Source organism: Ruditapes philippinarum, unplaced genomic scaffold (assembly GCF_026571515.1).
Source record: "Ruditapes philippinarum isolate M1 unplaced genomic scaffold, ASM2657151v2 ctg3385_1_1_1_1, whole genome shotgun sequence".
Lineage (NCBI taxonomy): Eukaryota > Metazoa > Mollusca > Bivalvia > Venerida > Veneridae > Ruditapes > Ruditapes philippinarum.
The window spans coordinates 59,783-77,902 of record NW_026862005.1 but is presented as its reverse complement, the minus strand read 5'-3'; the positions used below and the strand labels follow the sequence as shown (position 1 = coordinate 77,902).

At 35.7% G+C, this 18,120-nt stretch overlaps 1 protein-coding gene and 1 long non-coding RNA gene across 3 annotated transcripts; both read right to left on the bottom strand.

Moving 5' to 3' along the window:
• Positions 1-2,781: 2,781 nt before the first annotated feature.
• On the bottom strand, positions 2,782-17,630 carry LOC132717607 (tetraspanin-6-like). Of its 2 annotated transcripts, none has more exons than XM_060701100.1 (9): positions 17,513-17,630; positions 17,045-17,158; positions 16,505-16,714; positions 9,587-9,661; positions 7,794-7,889; positions 6,711-6,770; positions 5,352-5,495; positions 4,498-4,581; positions 2,782-2,946 (listed from the first exon to the last, which is right to left on the bottom strand). In XM_060701100.1, exons 1-9 carry the CDS (start codon positions 17,522-17,524, stop codon positions 2,881-2,883), a joined length of 861 nt encoding a protein of 286 aa, XP_060557083.1. In that variant the 5' UTR covers positions 17,525-17,630; the 3' UTR covers positions 2,782-2,880. The 2 variants fall into 2 exon arrangements, with proteins under 2 accessions (XP_060557083.1, XP_060557082.1); XM_060701099.1 differs by lacking the exon at positions 2,782-2,946 and adding an exon at positions 3,202-3,501 and having other exon boundaries at positions 17,513-17,625.
• Positions 10,684-11,265, bottom strand: LOC132717598 (uncharacterized). Its single transcript, XR_009623972.1, has 2 exons — positions 11,136-11,265; positions 10,684-10,730 (listed from the first exon to the last, which is right to left on the bottom strand). It is a non-coding gene; the product is annotated as an uncharacterized LOC132717598 (long non-coding RNA).
• Positions 17,631-18,120: the final 490 nt, after the last annotated feature.

The window sequence follows — 18,120 nt, the reverse complement described above, 5'->3', positions numbered from 1 at the left end:
GAAATAAAAAGTAATATTCTAATCTCTAGCATGCCAATCAAAGTTCATAATGAACAATGTCTTTCGTCCGCTCATTCATAAGTGATATACATTTCTGGTAGTTTATAAGAATATCTTGTCATCATATGTGTACTAGTTCATCTTCACTTGCTGCATTTCTTGCTTGGACGCCCTTTGATGCTTTGCATCAATGCTTTTCTTGTAAGCTGTTGGAATGACAAGATTTTTTACTCCTAGTTAAACTGACGCATACATTTGTATAAGGTCTACATAGTGAACGAAAAATATCGAAATAGGTTATATTTTCACCGTGATAAAGTAGTTTCAACTTCTGATACATGTAGTTTTATTAGATCTTAATTTGTAGATCTATACACCTTTTCGTATAAAGTCTAGTACTAAAACGATTAAAAGAACATAAAACCTTAAACACTATACTTTATTATCTGTTAGACATTTTTCTACACATGCTATACAAAAATCATTTTACTCGTTCTACACAAATCTTATTTTTCTTATTAAATAAAAAGAGCAGTTGCTTCCGCTTGTAAATGCATTTATTAATTTTTCCTCTTTGTATCATCACTTCGTTTTGTCATTCAGAAAAGTGGAGTTGATCGAAATGCACTACTCAGTTATCACATAACTCTTTACTTTGTAGTTTGTATTAAAATCACTAATAATAAAATGGTATACACATAAATACACGTAAAGATGATTTATTAACATAAGTATCATCACTAACCTGTTTAATACCTTTTTCACGTTATAAACTTCTCGGGAAATTAAATCGGCCTCCAGCTTTTCTAAAGGTTAACTATGTTGTTTTTTTAGATAAATCGTTTCATATAATTGTCAAACCAAAAATAACAGGGTGGAAATGAAATTTGCCAACAATGAAATACATAAATAATAAAGAAACTCCTAGATATCTCTATAACCTACCGGTCCAATTATTATTATTATTATTATTGGCGTCCGCGCCGAATAGCGGCGCCCCTTATGGAATGAAATCAGATTTTGTGAAAGGGCGACAGCAACTTCTCGAGCCTTATAGTCGGTTATAATAAAAGCCGATCATTCCGATCGGTATGAGGGTGCTATTAAAATTGAAATGTCGCGATATGTACAATGAATAGCGAACTGGAGAATTCCGCAATGCAAACATTTTCAATTGAAATAACCTTTTCCGTCTCCACGGGTTTTTTATTTATCATTTTGTAGTACACAGTGGGTTATTATGGTATGTTGAGTTGATGACCTAAACATTCCGAAAATCTATTTATAGAGGGATGTACTCCTATCGGTAATTCCCGGTCTCTCCCGGTTTATGTTGACCGGGATTTACTAGTGACCGGCGAATAGTATCACCCGTTTATTGTCCAGTCTCTCCCGGTTTTGCAGTAGATGTTTGATATCGTTACAGAACAGAACAAATATTTTACAGATAAATAAGCTTTTTTTCCAAAATGAATGTTTGTCACTTAGTTTGGTTACAATATTTAATAAACATAGATCAACTCTCAAATTTATTGATTATTATTATACATAAACATACAATTCGAGAAAAAAAACAACAACAACAATAATATTTCATTTTATCTATATGCGATAAAAAAGGTACATTTGTATGGTATTAATATGACACTATCAACTTTGAAACATTTTATTTAATTTGTTATTTGTGTTTAGTAAAGATGCCGAGGAATTATTCAAAGTTAGAAATTAGATTTTATGAATTATTCAATTGATTGATAATTTAGAAAATGATAAAGAAAAATACAAATGTACATGTACATAATTTAAGAATAAACAATATTATATATTGAAAGATTAACCATAATGTACCGACTTTTTCCAGTTAAGTTTTGACTTATAATCGTCGGTCAATATGACAATTGAATTCTTAAAATTTATTTTAGAATTTTAATGAAAAAAAGGAGTAGTAAACGTAAAAACTCAGTATTAAAATAGCACCTAAAACACAAAAAATAAAGGAAAACAATATTCATAAAATCTGTATTTTTATATTAAAATATATATTACAATTATTGTATAATAAACAATTATGCTCAACATGATATAACCAGTATCATATTTTTACTAAGTGTGAACAGATATCTAATGATTGTATACGTGTATATCCATTGCTATTAATAATCACGATCATAAAGAAATAACAAGTAATATTCTAATCTCTAGCATGTCAATCAAAGTTAATAATGAACAATGTCTTTCGTCCGTTCATTCTGGTAAAAACCAATTAACCATTGAAAAGTTTATAAGAATATCTTGTCATCATATGTCTTCTAGTTCATCTTCACTTTCTGCATTTCTTGCTTGGACGCCCTTTGATGCTTTGCACCAATGCTCTTCTTGTAGTATACTGTAGCGGACGAATCGTTTCTAGATCTTCTATTTTTAGAAATAACAAGAAATAACAGTCACTGACGCGTTATAAATAGATCTAGGGACGCTGTTTTAAAGAAAATAAACAGTAACATGTTTTTTTGTTTTTTTTTTTCTTTTTTCAAAATAAAATTACTTAAATACTTAGTTTGAAACAAAGCAAAATTGTTTTTTCGAACAGAAAAATAAAAGCTGAAGGTCGCTTTAATTAAAATAAATATATGTAAAGACGATTTGTTGAAAATTTCTTGGGAAAAAAACGACACTGCTTTGATGCCTTTCTCTTCTTATATATGTTTCCAAAGACTTCTGTTACAATTAAATAGAGCTCTGTGATATTTCTGAAGACGAACCTTTTATCAACATGATCCATTATTTTTTTTTACAAAAGATTTACACACGTTTATTTTGTCACACTTCTGATACATAGAGAACTTCTTCTTGTAAATAATTATCTACATTGCGTCAGGTTTAGAAAGCACTGTAATCATTTGCGGTGTCCATGCACAATCCAACGGCGAAGAAAATACCAAGTATCTAAATAAGGAAAATTATATCTTATTTGCATAACAATGCATGGTCGTTGAAATTCAAATTAAAGTGACATTATGTCCATCTAAAGGTATATAGTGAGTGAACTGGTGAGAGTCAAAATAAATTTTCATTTTGCCATAATTCCCTTTGATTTAATGATTTACTTCGGATAAACAATAAATAACCACCGGATTCAAACGGAATTTTAGTAAATATCAATTAGAATGTACATGTAACGTTCAATTTATAAAAAGAGTCTTTTTGTATTTTTTTCAGATTTTAAATTTTATCCTAAACATTTTCCAATATAATCTGTTGGTCAAAAGTCATTTAACCAGTCAATCTTTTGAAATATAAAGTCAATTCAGCTCAACTTGACAATGAAAATATGAGCATAATGTCACTTTAAAATACAAGAGAATTTTTTTCTCAATTATTATCTCCCATAATGTAGCGAATGTAAGTTGTCCTTCCATATAAATTTATAGTTTATGTCATATTCCGGTACTTGTTTTCGGGGTCCATACACATACCAATTGCCAGGAAAAATGTCACAATCTAAATTATAAAAAATGTTATCAAATTTTCTAGGAAAATAGATTTAGTATTAGAATCAACCAATAAATCAATAGATCAATCAAAATAAGTAAAGAAAAATACTTGTAGATGAAATATTATGAAGTTTATACGCATTGTTAAGTACAATATCAATAAATTGTTTGGATGAGTATACAGCTCTTAAATAAATCTATATTGGACGAAGCACTGGTAGAGTCTGACATGGGTTTTGCAGCTGTGTACGAATCCAGTCCAGTACGCATTGTTCACCACAGTGTATAATGACTTATTGTTTCACACCGCCATTTTATACATTTTGACAAAACTGTGTAAAATAGTTTTTTTATATATATTTTTGGACTCTGAAATGAAAACGAGACTTGACAAAGTGTGATATGCATTTTGATATAGATTTTTTGAAATTGAGGCTATATTGGGCACGATAGGCATGCGGAATGGATTTTTTGGGACAAGGATTAGCTGGATCCAATAACAATTCCTATTAAAGTATCACGAGGTACAACCACTAAAAGTGCATTAGTTATATCTTATAAAGTGTGGAATAAATTGAGATACAGTAGTGATGGTTGGTCAGGATCTTTTTCTCTTAAATTCTGTATTGATATTCAAATTGGATAGCAAACAGGCTACAGCCAGAAAGTAACAAATTATGGCTTCACAGCTCCCATCTTCGAACAAATGATGGTATATTGCTTTTTCACATTTTGGCCCTTCGTTAGACCAAACCTAGTCCGGCCAGTTCTTTCCCACTGTCCTTTGTTTCTGTTTGGTGACTGATAATCTGTAAGTCACTGTCATGTACCATGACACATGTCATTGACCTTTAAAATAACACCAGAACATCACATTGATATGCTTTAGATAACTGTAAAAAGGTCGTTATCAGAGGTGTGGCAGCAACAGCAATAGAGTCTTATTTGAACATTCAAATTCATATCTAGTTATGAGCTTACAGCAAAAATCGTGAGATATTACCTGTAGGACAGCAATTGTAACTCCAACACCAATTATAGTGGCGACGTTGGCATAAATAATGTCCTGTAGGCTGGTAAAACATCCCTGTAAAACACAAGTTCTCTTTCATAAATTTCGTATTCTTAAAAACATAAAGGCACAATAAAAACAGCATTATCTTAAACGTTACCCGATCTCAGGATCTTTTTTCTATTTGAGGACATCTCAAGGGCAGATAACTTATACATAAGTCTGACTAACTTTTTTTGACATTTGCTTTAAATTTTCAGTTATAATTGGTCGAAATATAAAATTTAATGAAATTCCATGAAACCACTTTTCTCGATTTCCCATTTTCACTAAAGAGCCTGAAAAAATCTTAAAATATGGCATTATAGTACTTTAAAAAGAATTGATAACAATCGATAGGTAAAGAAAAAAAAAACAAATAAATTATGTTATGCTTAAAGTAAAAAAAATCACATTTTAAAGGGAAAGTTCAAAGGGGATAATTCTTAAATAAAATGGTCCTAGTTTTATGAGCTTGTCACGTGATTATGATGTTAATGGTGATAAGAAACATAATTATATTAAATAAAGAAGTTGGTGTAAAAAATAATAGTTTTAAAGTGAATCCACGGTCTAGGGGAGATAAATATTGAAGTATTGCTTTTAGAGTTGTCACTGGTTGGTGATAAGGAACATTGATTTGTTTGTTTGTTTCATTTTACGCCTTTCCAGTCATATAGGCGGGTAGTTTCTTAACCATTGTTCCAGTACTAGACTACCTTCCTCCGCGCTAAACTACCAAAGCATCTCCCGGGGAAGGTATATTAGAAGTATATTTTAGTCGATCTCAAAGTCATAACACTTACAGTTGTTTCAAGAACATGAGAAGATGTAATATTTCCATCGATGTACATGCGAGCGTCCATCTGACACTGTGTACCATTTTGTGGTGTCGGGTGGTCGGCGTCCGTGTTTGTCAAAACGCAACAAGTGGTCGGGACAAACATGTACTGATTGAAAAAAAAATACGATTAACATACTTGAACTAAATACAAACATATAAAAACTAAATTGAAATATGAAATAACAACAGAAATTAGATTGAGTGTACTAATATGCAATACACTGATGTCATTACTTGGTAATTAAATAAGCACTGATCGGTTAATTAAAACTGATAATTAAACATTTTTGTAACAACATAAATAAATTGTGTGCGTGTCATGATGATAAAACCGAACCATCAGTCATCAGTGCATTTCCACGCATTGGGTTTGATATATCGGGCTCGAGCACAATAAATAGGACCATCCATCTACCGTAAACCACATACTCGGGGTTCAGACCCTGCCCGTCTTTGACCTAATCTTTCAAACTCTCAGATAATATATTTATCTCTTTTCAGACTTAGTGTTTGTGTGTATTCATTTTGAACGTGTATGAAACTAAGTATGTACACAGATACCCAGTCGTATTAAATTGTTTCAAAAAAACTGTTTTAGATCTGACAGGAGCACAACAATGCGGGAAGTAAGGTCAGTTGTGTTAAGTTTTCGGCCTAGCGGCCTGGTGGCCAAGCGATTTGAAGTTTCCGGCCTAGCGGCCTGGTGGCCAAGCACTGTGAAGTTGCCAGCCTAGGGTCGTAAAGTTAGCGACCGGGCGACCAAGCGGTGTGAAGTTGTGGACCTAGCGGCCTGGCGCCCGATTGGAATGAAGTTAGCGGTCGGGCAGCCGAGCGGTGTGAAGATAACGGCCTGGTGGCCGGGCGGCCAAGCGGTGTGAAGTTAGCGGCTGGGCGGCAAAGCGGTGTAAGGTTGGTGGCAAGAGATGACAGGTACAGGTCTTGAAGTATGTGGATACAACTCTCTTGCGAAGGATAAGCGGCATTTCTATGTTGGGGGATACTCTTTTGCCCTACGCAGCTTCCGCATGCGTGCGAAATTACTACATCTTGTCAATTTTTTATAGCAAAGGACCCTGTCGTAGCAAGAATGGTTCTTCAACGTTGAGTGTGTCAATAATTCAACTATGTAGCAAATTTATCCGATTGTATCCGAATGTGTGTATAGTAACAAGCGTTAACAAATAAATGCTATCATGTTGAATAACATGTAAATTAAATCTGTTAATATTACATTACTAAATAGCTATGTGGTTTACGACGCATACGGCTGACTGAAAATGTAATTCTACACCGAAATACGAAAAATAAACCATAACTTTACCGGCTCATTGAATTTCACTTCCGTATAGTCTTTCGGACCCTTTGATCCACAGCATTTGAGCTAAAAAATACAAAACATGTAAACAGAAATAATTAGATGATTAGCCCGGGAATAAATTAGACTGTTAAAGTAGCATGATGCTATTTTTTTTTTCATTACCATACATTCTGAACAATATTTGAGCCGCGTCACGACAAAACCAACATAATGCGTTTGCGACCAGCATGGATCCAGACCAGCCTGCGCATCCGCGCAGTCTGATCAGGATCCATGCTGTACGCTTATCAACCCTTTTACAAGTAGAGAAACTGACAGCGAACAGCATGGATCCAGACCAGCCTGCGCATACATGTTTTGTATTTTTCTTAGCTCAACTATGTTGTTTTTGTCGTGACGCGGCTCATTTCCATTGCTCACATGAATTATTGATTAATGGTTCATAATAAAATACGAAATTGAACGCTATTATAGCAAAATGTCAAGTTGTTTCTATTTTACCTGTTCACTGACAATTTACACTTGGATGGGCATGTCCCATAAAGCTTTAAAAAAACACCTTTAAAGTAAAACTGACGTGCCTTCAGAAGAGTAAAATGATTTTCAATATAAACATTAGCAATTCATGTGAAAAGTTTTATAAATACGAATGTATTGTCTATCATTTGACCGAAATTATTACTCTAACCACCAAAATCTTAACCCATGTATTAACGCATGGGGATTAATTCTGCATATTTTGAAAATTTCTGTGGATAGTAAATGACTTTGACCATGTTAAATCACTTAATTTGAACAGGAGGTAATATTGTTACTCATTAAAACCACCTGTCATCTTTTATCATATTCATAAAAAAATCTACATAAAATCTTGGGGCTTGCCCCTTTAAAGTTAAAAGGTTTAAAGGAAACCGCCCACGTGCGTTTCAAACGAGCAGTCATTAAATACAATACTAGTATTCATTAAAGATATCCATGGATATCAAGAATAAAGAAATTTTCTTAAGATACTAGTTGGCGTTAGCCTCTTTGAGACAGACAGACGGACAGACAGACGGACATATCGACTGCAGGGTCGGAGCTTACCCAGGTCTGAACGTTATCCCAATCATCAGCATTATCACTCCCTTCTTTATAGGTCTTGATGGTCTTTTTGAGTGAATTTGAGAAGGAATCATCAATCTGAAAACAAATCACCTTTCATTAACCCATTACTTCATATACACGCCTTTTAACGCCTTTTTCACCCCCCCCTTTTTGTTGTCTCAAATGATGAAAAAATGCCTTATTTAGGCCCCAAACACTTGTTTTCGTTTGAGAAATGTTGTTAAGAAAAGTGACCCTTTTTTCGGCGCGGCCCCCCAACCAAAATATACATCAGGGGGTTGCCAGAAGGGGGATGTGCCCCCTTCTGTTTGGGGGGGGGTTTGAAGGGGGGCGGAGTCCCCCTCATCGCCAAGAAAATTTTGGACTTGTGAGAGGCTGTAAATGACCCCAGATTGATCATAAGGTAACGTGTAACCAACGCTGAAAAGCATTTGACTCTATCTCAATCCATTGAGAAGTTGCAGCACTTTGAAATCAATTTTGATGGAAAAAATCAACGCAAAAAAGTGATTTTTGAGATGTCCCCTCGTTGCCATGGTAACAGAAAATTTAAGCCTGAGCATGTTGTTTTAAGGGCAATGGTCCAGTCAACATTTGTGCCAAGTTGGATTAGTGTTGAAGCAGTTTTTATAGTATTATAGCAATTTGAACTTGTAACGGGTGACTTTTCAATGAAAACAGCCATTTTTCACAAAATGCTCATGAAGTAATGGGTTAATGAAAAAAATAAAAAAATCTACAAAACAACAATTTTTCTTCAAATTTATATGACAGGCCATGTTTAAACATGAAAAAACGCGATTTAGGGTAATTTCAAGTATTTTCATCATTTTCTGTTAACCCATTACTTCATATACACGCCTTTTAACGCCTTTTTCACCCCCCCCCCTTTTTGTTGTCTCAAATGATGAAAAAATGCCTTATTTAGGCCCCAAACACTTGTTTTTGTTTGAGAAATGTTGTTAAAAAAAGTGACCCTTTTTTCGGCGCGGCCCCCCAACCAAAAGATACATCAGGGGGTTGCCAGAAGGGGGATGTGCCCCCTTCTGTTTGGGGGGTTTTGAAGGGGGGCGGAGTCCCCCTCATCGCCAAGAAAATTTTGGACTTGTGAGAGGCTGTAAATGACCCCAGATTGATCATAAGGTAACGTGTAACCAACGCTGAAAAGCATTTGACTCTATCTCAATCCATTGAGAAGTTGCAGCACTTTGAAATCAATTTTGATGGAAAAAATCAACGCAAAATAGTGATTTTTGGCAATTTTGAGATGTCCCCTCGTTGCCATGGTAACAGAAAATTTAAGCCTGAGCATGTTGTTGCAAGGACAATGGTCCAGTCAACATTTGTGCCAAGTTTGATTAGTGTTGAAGCAGTTTTTATAGTATTATAGCAATTTGAACTTGTAACGGGAGACTTTTCAATGAAAACAGCCATTTTTCACAAAATGCTCATGAAGCAATGGGTTAAATAAAAAGAATCTGTGATTAAGGATAAGTGAGATTGAACGAAAAAAATCTAACAAAAAAGCTCCCACATATTTGTAACGAGCAAAATCGGTAAATTGACTTAACTATTTCATGCAAAAGTTTCTATTTGAGATAAATAACCAGTCATGCAGACATTAATTCGTTATGAACGTCTTAAGAATTGACATTCTTTTTCAATGTTATTCTTTGCTATTTGTGAGTAGAACAAAACCAGTCGCAACTTCTCGGCACTTTCCGTCAAACATCGGTTGGAAATCGGCGAGACAAAAAACTAAAAATGCTTACCTCCCCTTTAAATTTCCCGTACACAACAGCTGCTGCCACACAACATCCAAATATAACCAGCAGACATATTACGTACTGTAAATAAATATAAAACAAATGATGACGTCATATCATTACAAAGCGGCCCATTGAAAAGCAATGACCTTTCCCAAATTAACAATGCCCCCCAAATAATCAACCTCAGTAGACTAATGCCTCGCAGCAGCAACCAAAATCTTGCACCTATCAATATTTTGCCCGCCGGGGGGGTCGGCGGGCTGACCCAGGGGAATTTGACATCTTAAAATGTTTGATGTCTAAATCCCCACCCTAGAGACAACCAATTTTGTCTAAATCCCCACTCTTGAGCCTGTTTGGTGCATCAAATGCCCCGGGGGTAGGGGAGAGGGTAAATATCTAAGAGATCAATCAATAAATAAAACAGTTATCAGAAAAACAATGAAAAATATAAGTACAAAGGCTTATCATTAGGAAAATAATGAATCCAGATTAATGGGCCTCTGAAGTAAGGTAGGTAGATTCACTCCCAATGAGTATATATGTATCAATTGTAGTTTAATAACTTTGATAGTATTCAAATAATTAGACTTTGAAGATACTTATAAAATGGGTATTTTCAAGTAATAAAGGGGCATAATTCTGAAAATAATGCATCCAGGTTATAGGCCTTCTTAGTATGGTAGTCCCACTAAATACCGTACCTAGTTTCAATTGAATATCTTTCATAGAATAGAATGTATGACTTAAAAAACTTAAACCATTGCGGTCACGGACACACAAACGATCGTATAAGCCCTTTAATATTTTACATTTATAGTTTAGCTACAAAATAAACCTACTAACATAGTTTCTGACTCCACATGACCCAGTTTCTGTAGGGATGATAAGCATGCTGACCAAGCTTAATTATAATTGAACCATATCTGTGCCTCTTAGAGTGTTAAAACACTAAAAGTTGAGAACACCAGATTTGCGAAGACAGACATTCACCGATTACAATAGCTTCGTGCTCACAGCTCAGATGAGCTAAAAACTTACAACACTTTAACTTCTTATTTTATTTTAACATTTAACACAAAAAGTCATTAAAAAGGACATTCTTCCTCCTCCTGCGGCCAAACCTGGACACTTCCACATTGTTTTTCTGAAATAGAGGGCATTTTTACAATCTTTAAGGTTTCAAATTTATTAAGTTTCATTTAAATTGGCCCAAAAATGTTCTAAGATTTGACCCAATGACTTAATTTTTTGACCCCTCATGACCTAATTTTGAACATGTTCTAGATTTCATAGAGTTGAACATTTACACTTAGTTAAATGAAAAATGGGCCAAAAATGTGGCGTCTAAAGTGTTTGCATTCTTTTTCTAAGAAATGACCTAGTGACATAGTTTAGGACCCCACATGACCCAACCTTGAACTTTGCCGAGATTTCAGCCAAACATTTTGACAAAGTTTCATGGAGAAATGACAATTAAAGCTCAAAATGAACACAAAGCTACAAAAAAACTGACATAATTTTCTTAAGCTAAGTTGCATGGTGTACTCACAATCTGGTGCACTTTCCTCAAGAGCCTGGATAGGAGCAGGAGCCTGGATGGGAGCTTGAGTCGGGATATATAGGAGCTTGAACCTTGATAGGAGCTTGGGCCTAGATAGAAGCTTGAACCTGGATTGTTTAAAAATTAATAATTTAGTAGCACAACTTGAAAAAGATTTCCAACATATATTTTTGATAGATAAAACAGTAGGTTGCTTTTAATTCTATGGGAACAAAAATGGTACTGAATTTTGTTTTTCGTTTTTTTTAAAACACATTATTTTCTAACAATTCTGCTGGTACTAAGTCTATCAAACTAATCATGCAATTATGGTGGGGAATCACGTGATATGGAGACTACATGACTATTCTTCAGAAATTATTTTTTCATCCAAACATACCTCCAATTATTACATTTACGCTACATGAGAGCAATATATTTATAGCGTATTTCGAAGATTTTCTTTCATGTCTTTAAGAAATCAAATGCAAATTTTTACATCAGAATTCTACTTCATGTCATTGGTGTGAAACTGAATACTCTTTTAATTCAAATAAAGTTTACAAATGCATAATGGGACTTTAAGATACCATGTTACGTCACAGGTCACCATATCAATGATTCCCCACCATGTCAATGATAAAATACACATATTTAGACCACAGAAGTGCAATACCCCTTATGTTTTGTATGGCTTTCAGAAAAAAGAGTTTTTTTGGCCTCAAACTCATTTAATGTTGATGCAATCATTTATGAAATTCAACTCATAATGTCATTGTACCTGAATACCTCTTTCAAAGACCGTGTCTCGAACGCCTTTGCCTTGCCCTTTTTTCTGTTGGCAGAAACACTCGTCAAATGGTCAAACCAAATGTTCACCTGTTTAAATATAAATCAACATTTTAATACATTCACATTTATCAGATTAGAACAAAGCCTGAACATAGTTTCTGCAGATTCAATTTACTTTTTATTAGAGCAAGTCACGACCGTAAAGCAATACAAGGCCAATGAAGATGAAACCGATAGCCAAGATTCAAAGCCTCGTTATGACAAGCAGTTGAAACAGTAAATGATAAAATACAATGATGGGAATACATCTGAAAAAAGGATATTATTTTATCTGGATCTGTTTTGACATACATTGTATTTAAATGCATTTTCTTACTTTATTAAAAATCATATTCTAACAGAGACATAGATAACAGAGATAGGCTTCTTCCTAGCCAGTTAAAATATCACGCGTGCCTGCTAAACTTAAAACTTGTAGCAAGTAAAACTTATTAACCAGATATCAAAATCAGTAAAATAATACATTTTCTGAAAACTTATGCATTTGTCTATGGCTGCAGGTAAAAATATTTACAGTTCCCATTTAAATAAATGTAACATCATTTTTTAAAGAGATATATTTTGTTACAAAACCATTCATATTACAGAAAAAAAACTGGCTCAGTGGGTATGTTCATTGTTCTGCCATGTTTTTCTAAGGGAAAGGCATGGAAAATTACCAATATTTTAACATGCAGCCATAGATGAAAGATTTACCTTTCAAAGAAAGGGTATATAATATTTAAGGATCAAATGTACATCCATTAAGTTGTTTTTGCGACAAAATGCCTTATTTTTCACTTTTTGATAGGCATGAGTGATATTTCAATGGAGTATATAAGAACTGCTTATCTCTATGTCTCTGATTCTTACAAGGCTCAAGGGAACTACTGTCAGACTTGGAGTACCATGACTTCAGCCTTTGGATTTGGACTCCCTTGCACGGATGTGCAGGCTGATCTGGATCTACACTGGGAGCATAGGTTTTAAATAATTAAAAAATGAATAATTTATAACATAATTCTGTGTGTATGTATTCAACATCTGTTTCGTGTCACTTGATCAGTTCATTCATACTGCAGAGATATGTGTCAGTTTCATGTGATTTCCAACGCCTTTCAGACTCGCAAATTAAATGGGTCTATTCGCGAAAACAGATGACAAACATGAATACCGCTAGGCTCCACATAGTGTCTGGGTATAGGTGAAAACAAATGAAGAATACAATCCCTGTGTACCTTTGCAAATAAATCCCAATTCTGGGGCAACCTTCTCGCCTTATCCCACAATTTTCTCTACCGTTGAAAAAGTTGAAAAGTTTCATGTCTGCAACTTCAAAAACACGAATAAAAATATCGCCGTCGTCTTTAGACCTTTCGCAGTTACTCCCCTTTTTTATTTTGTCGCGTCGAAATTCCCGAGTCCCGGGATTTAAAAACCGGCCAAAGTCTATTACCCGGGACCCGGATTCCATAAGTTTTTCAAATTTCCGCCTGTCAGGAATGGTCTTCTGTCTAAAGCCCCGTGTATGCCCGCCGCCCAACCACCCCCCCCCCCCCGGTAGGGCAAAATATTGACAGGTGCATCTATGTTAAACTGTATTTTTAAGAGGGAAAATTCAAATAAAATCAAAGTTTGGAAAAGTCAGCATTCATTATTTTATTATTTATTAAAGGATATTCTTTAATATAAGGTTGAATTTGATGGCATTTGTATTAGATTAAGTCACACATAATAAACAAGAGAGCTCAAATCGCTCACCTGTATATAGGCCCTTGGGGCGGGGCTAATTTTGACCCCAGGGCTATTATTTGAACAAACTTCATAGACACTCACTAGAAGATTTTTCATGTCAAATATTTAAACTCTAGCTCTTTCGGTTTTTTAAAAGAAGATTTTTTAAGTATTTACTATATACATCAAAGGAAAATCAATGCCCCCCCCCCCCACCCCGGGGACGGGCCAATTTTGACCCCAAGGCTTTTATTTGAACAAACTTGATAGACACTTACCAGAAGATGTTTCATACCAAATATGTAAGCTCTAGCTCTTTCGGTTTTTTAAAAGAATATTTTTTAAGTTTTTACTATATACATATACTCGGTTCCAAAAGAAAGTGTGCACTTTTTACATAAAAATGTTTTAATGTTTCTTTTGCAAATTTGGCATGGTTAGTCCTAAGTACACAATACATCGATCCAATATAAAACCTATCCCGTGCTGTCACGGAATTTTCGCTTTATATGGCAATACATAATATAGCATGATTTGCACGTGCAGTCCGAGGCGAAGGTACATGTCACAGGAAATGTGTAAAGACATAATCCTTTTACCCACTACATAGGGAAAAACACATTTAATTTCACAGAGCTTGTCACTGAACATTCCTAGACTGAATCAAAATCAGCGAATTCAAGCATTAAAGATGCTTGCTCGTGGTGACAACGTCTCCAACGTCAGTAGAGCGTTTGGTTGTCACAGAAACACAATATTATGGTTGCGCCAGCGTTTCCAGCAAACAGATGGGGTAGCAGATCGTCGTAGACCCGGTAGACCGAGGGTTACAAACCCTTGAACAGACAGGTTCATTACGTTGACGCACCTTCGACGTCGTTTTCAAACGGCGACAAGTTCTGCAAGGCAGTATGGTATCAGCAAACAGACAGTTTTTGAGCCGCCTCAGGCAAGTCCGGCAACCCATTCGGCCAAGGAGGCCCTATGTGGGTCAAGTGCTTACAGCACGTCATCAGGCTGCCCGTTTGCAGTGGACACAACGACATTTCCGTTGGGGGCGCGAGCAGTTGGCTCGGGTTATATTCTTGGATGAGTCTAGGTTTAACCTTAGTCATCATGACGTCGAATTCGAGTTTTTAAAAGAAGAGGGGAACGTTTTGCTGATAATTGTCTCATTGAGAGCGACCAATTTGGAGGTGGGAGTGTTAAGGTATGGGGTGGCATTATGGACAGAAGGAAAAAAAATCTCACTGTTGTGCAAGGTAATCTCAATGCTCAAGGTTACATTAACCAGATTCTGCAGCCTGAAACTTTTACTTTCCTTCAAAGGCATGAACCTGCAATATTGATGCATGATAATGCAAGGCCTCATGTTGCAAGGATACGTTGGCAGTTTCTAAACAGAAATAACGTTAACGTACTACCTTTGCTTGCTGTGTCACCGGATATGAATCTGAGTGAGCACTTCTGGGATTATCTTGGTAGGTTCGAGCTAGAGGGTACGTACAAAATCTTAGGGATCTGGAAAACGCCTTAAGTCAAGAATGGAATAACATTCCCAACGTCGTTATCAGACGTTACGTAAGGTCAATGCAAGGTCGCCTTGCTGCTTGCATCATAAGTCGAGGTGGCCACACTCGATACTGACTACAGTTAACATCGAATTTCCAATTTCAGCAGAACGAAATGATGAATTGTGGAAATTGCTAATTTCAGAGTAGTCTTGCAATTTTCATTTTCGGACCTAGTCCATTCTCGAGACAAAATCATATCCTAATGATACCGGAATTTAAAGTTTAAAGTCACGATTATAATGAACATGTTCTGATCTTGAATTTGGTACCAGATACATGGACATAAAGCATAATGGGCAATGGCAAATCGCAGAAAACAAAGTGCACACTTTTCTTTGGAACCTAGTATATAAGGAAAACCAATGACCCCCCTAGGGCGGTGCCAATTTTGACCACAAGGGCTTTAATTTGAATAAACTTAATAGACACTCACTAGAACATGTTTCATGCCAAATTTCTAAGCTCTACCTCTTTTGAGTTTTTATTAGAAGAAGATATTTTAAGTTTTTTCTCCGATTGCCATGGCAACCAGAGTATTGCATGGAATAAAATTCTTTGAACAATTTTTAAAGGTGACCACCAAAGGGACATTCCTTTGAAGTTTGGATGAAATTAACATGGCGATTTATGAGGAGTTGTCTTTTGTCTATTATGGTAAAAGTTTACGGACGCCGGACGGACGGACGACGGACGAAAAGTGATCACAAAAGCTCACCATGTCACTTTGTGACAGGTGAGCTAAAAATTGCGACACGTGACGTTGATCCGTGGAGAATGTGTGGTGTAGGGGTAGAGCACCGGACTCCTGATCCGGGGGTAGTGGGTTCGAATCCCACCAGTAATTCTTTTCCGTCTTCCAAAACGGTGATGCGATTATTGGTAATGATATCCGGGAAGGAGCCAACTTAAAATGCATGTCTAGGTCCCCAAAATGGGATTTGACAATATTGAGAAAACAAACAAACAATGCGTATGGCGTCATGAAAATTCTCAACGTTGTGCGTTGTATCTTACAATGCCATGACTTGTATAGAACGGGTACCATGACTTGTATAGAACGGGTACCACTTTTTTTTATTTCGGTGTGATATAATTTATATCTAACTGTTTTATTTGAGTATAAAGATAAAACAGTAGAGTAGACACGGAATTAATCAGCGCAATGAAGGCAATAATCAATGGAAGGAAAGCTTATTTGTGAGATTTATCAGTAAATAAAGGTAAATAATTCAGCCTTACCAAAAATATCAAACATTTACTTCCACGGTAGACCGCCAGACAACCAAATGCACTGACAACAACAACAAAAAGTCCGAACCCTATCAGAGCCAATCCTGCATTTGTCAGTGTGCTGTCACCGAGGCCATGATCCACAAGATCTTGTAAACTGACGAATCTTTTCTCGACCTTGACCCATATTCCTATACCGACAAATGCGGCGGCAGAAATCTGAAGAAAACAAAATCAGAGAGCGTGAATAGGCCATTCTCTGTGACATCTTCACAGTCCAAAGGTTTCAAAGATTTCGTGCATATTCATAAATTACAGGTAAAGTTATGTGATGACATGGCATTTTTGTATCATTTGAAACTTTTTTTTAACAAATGCGAGCTCCACTATTCTCAGTACTTGTCGAAATATATTGATGTAGCAAATCTAGATTCTGAGATATTTTTGTTTTGGAACGGAATCTCACTTCTAGAGGGGAGATATTTCCCATACACAAACTAGAACGATATCTAATCGCGGGAATATATGCGTAAATAAACGTATACATACCAGGAAAATAGTGTTGAACAATACAAGACACAATTTACACAAAGCAGAATTGCCGCAGCATCCACATCCGCAGCCGATACCACACCCACATCCTTCCCCACGACCTCCGAAAGTCTGAAAATGTGTGACACATACATGAACTTGAATTGTATTATCATTATTATTAATGATGTTGTTGTTGTCGTATTGGTTGGTCGGGTCGGTTGGGTCAGGTCGGGTCGATTATGTCGCTCTTTTTAAAAAGGGTTTTAGCAATGCACGTGATTTCGTGCATTCGACATTCATTCATAAATTTACACACTATATAAACACAAGTAACGTTCTAATAAAAACACTGCATCCACATATAGTGTATAGATTAATAAGTAAAACCTTTTCTACAAAAAAAGGTTACGATAAATTATCAACACAAATGAGGTTCAATAAAGTGTTATAAAGCATAAATAGAAAGCATAAATAGAAACATACCCTCTTTCCCATCTGAAAGTTTTAGTCACCTTTTTTCCTGAACTCAAAGTTCATTAGATAATGTCATCACTGTTGTACAGCGTCCACCGGATAAAGCCCCGAAAAAACACCGAAAACGAAAGTAGAAAGCTGCACACCGAGTACACCCAAGGTGATGTTTTAACTTATTTCTTCTTCATAACTTCATCGAGTTTTCCAAACAAAACAATATTGTGAAGCTAAATATGTCTGGTTTTAGAGCAGTGTTTGCTGTTGTCTGCAAATTAAATACTTTTTGTTAAATTGGTGATAAATTATAGTTTTCACCATTCAACTCAAGCTCCTTTTAACAAAATTTGCGAAAAACTGCCCCTTGCCATGTGTACAGGGTGTAGCACGGATATGTACGGGGTGTAGATGCGAGTGCACGGGGTGTAGAAGGTAAACGAATGTCATTTTCTGCAAAATAAATTCAGTACCGGAGCATATACACGTACGCTGATGAAGAAAACGATCGATGTCGGGAGCAGGGGGATTGTGAAGTGAATGATTTTAATTTTATAAAGGATAAAATGTTTAATTAAATTGTTAACATGTTACGCAACATGTATATTAATTGCAGTAAACAG

Coding starts and splice junctions, on each gene's coding strand:
- LOC132717607 (XM_060701099.1), bottom strand. Junction 9,662..16,504: donor GTAAATGTTTGATATTTTTG/GTAAGGCTGAAT, acceptor ATTTATTTACAG/TACGTAATATGTCTGCTGGT. Junction 5,496..6,710: donor AAGTGAAATTCAATGAGCCG/GTAAAGTTATGG, acceptor TTTTTCAATCAG/TACATGTTTGTCCCGACCAC.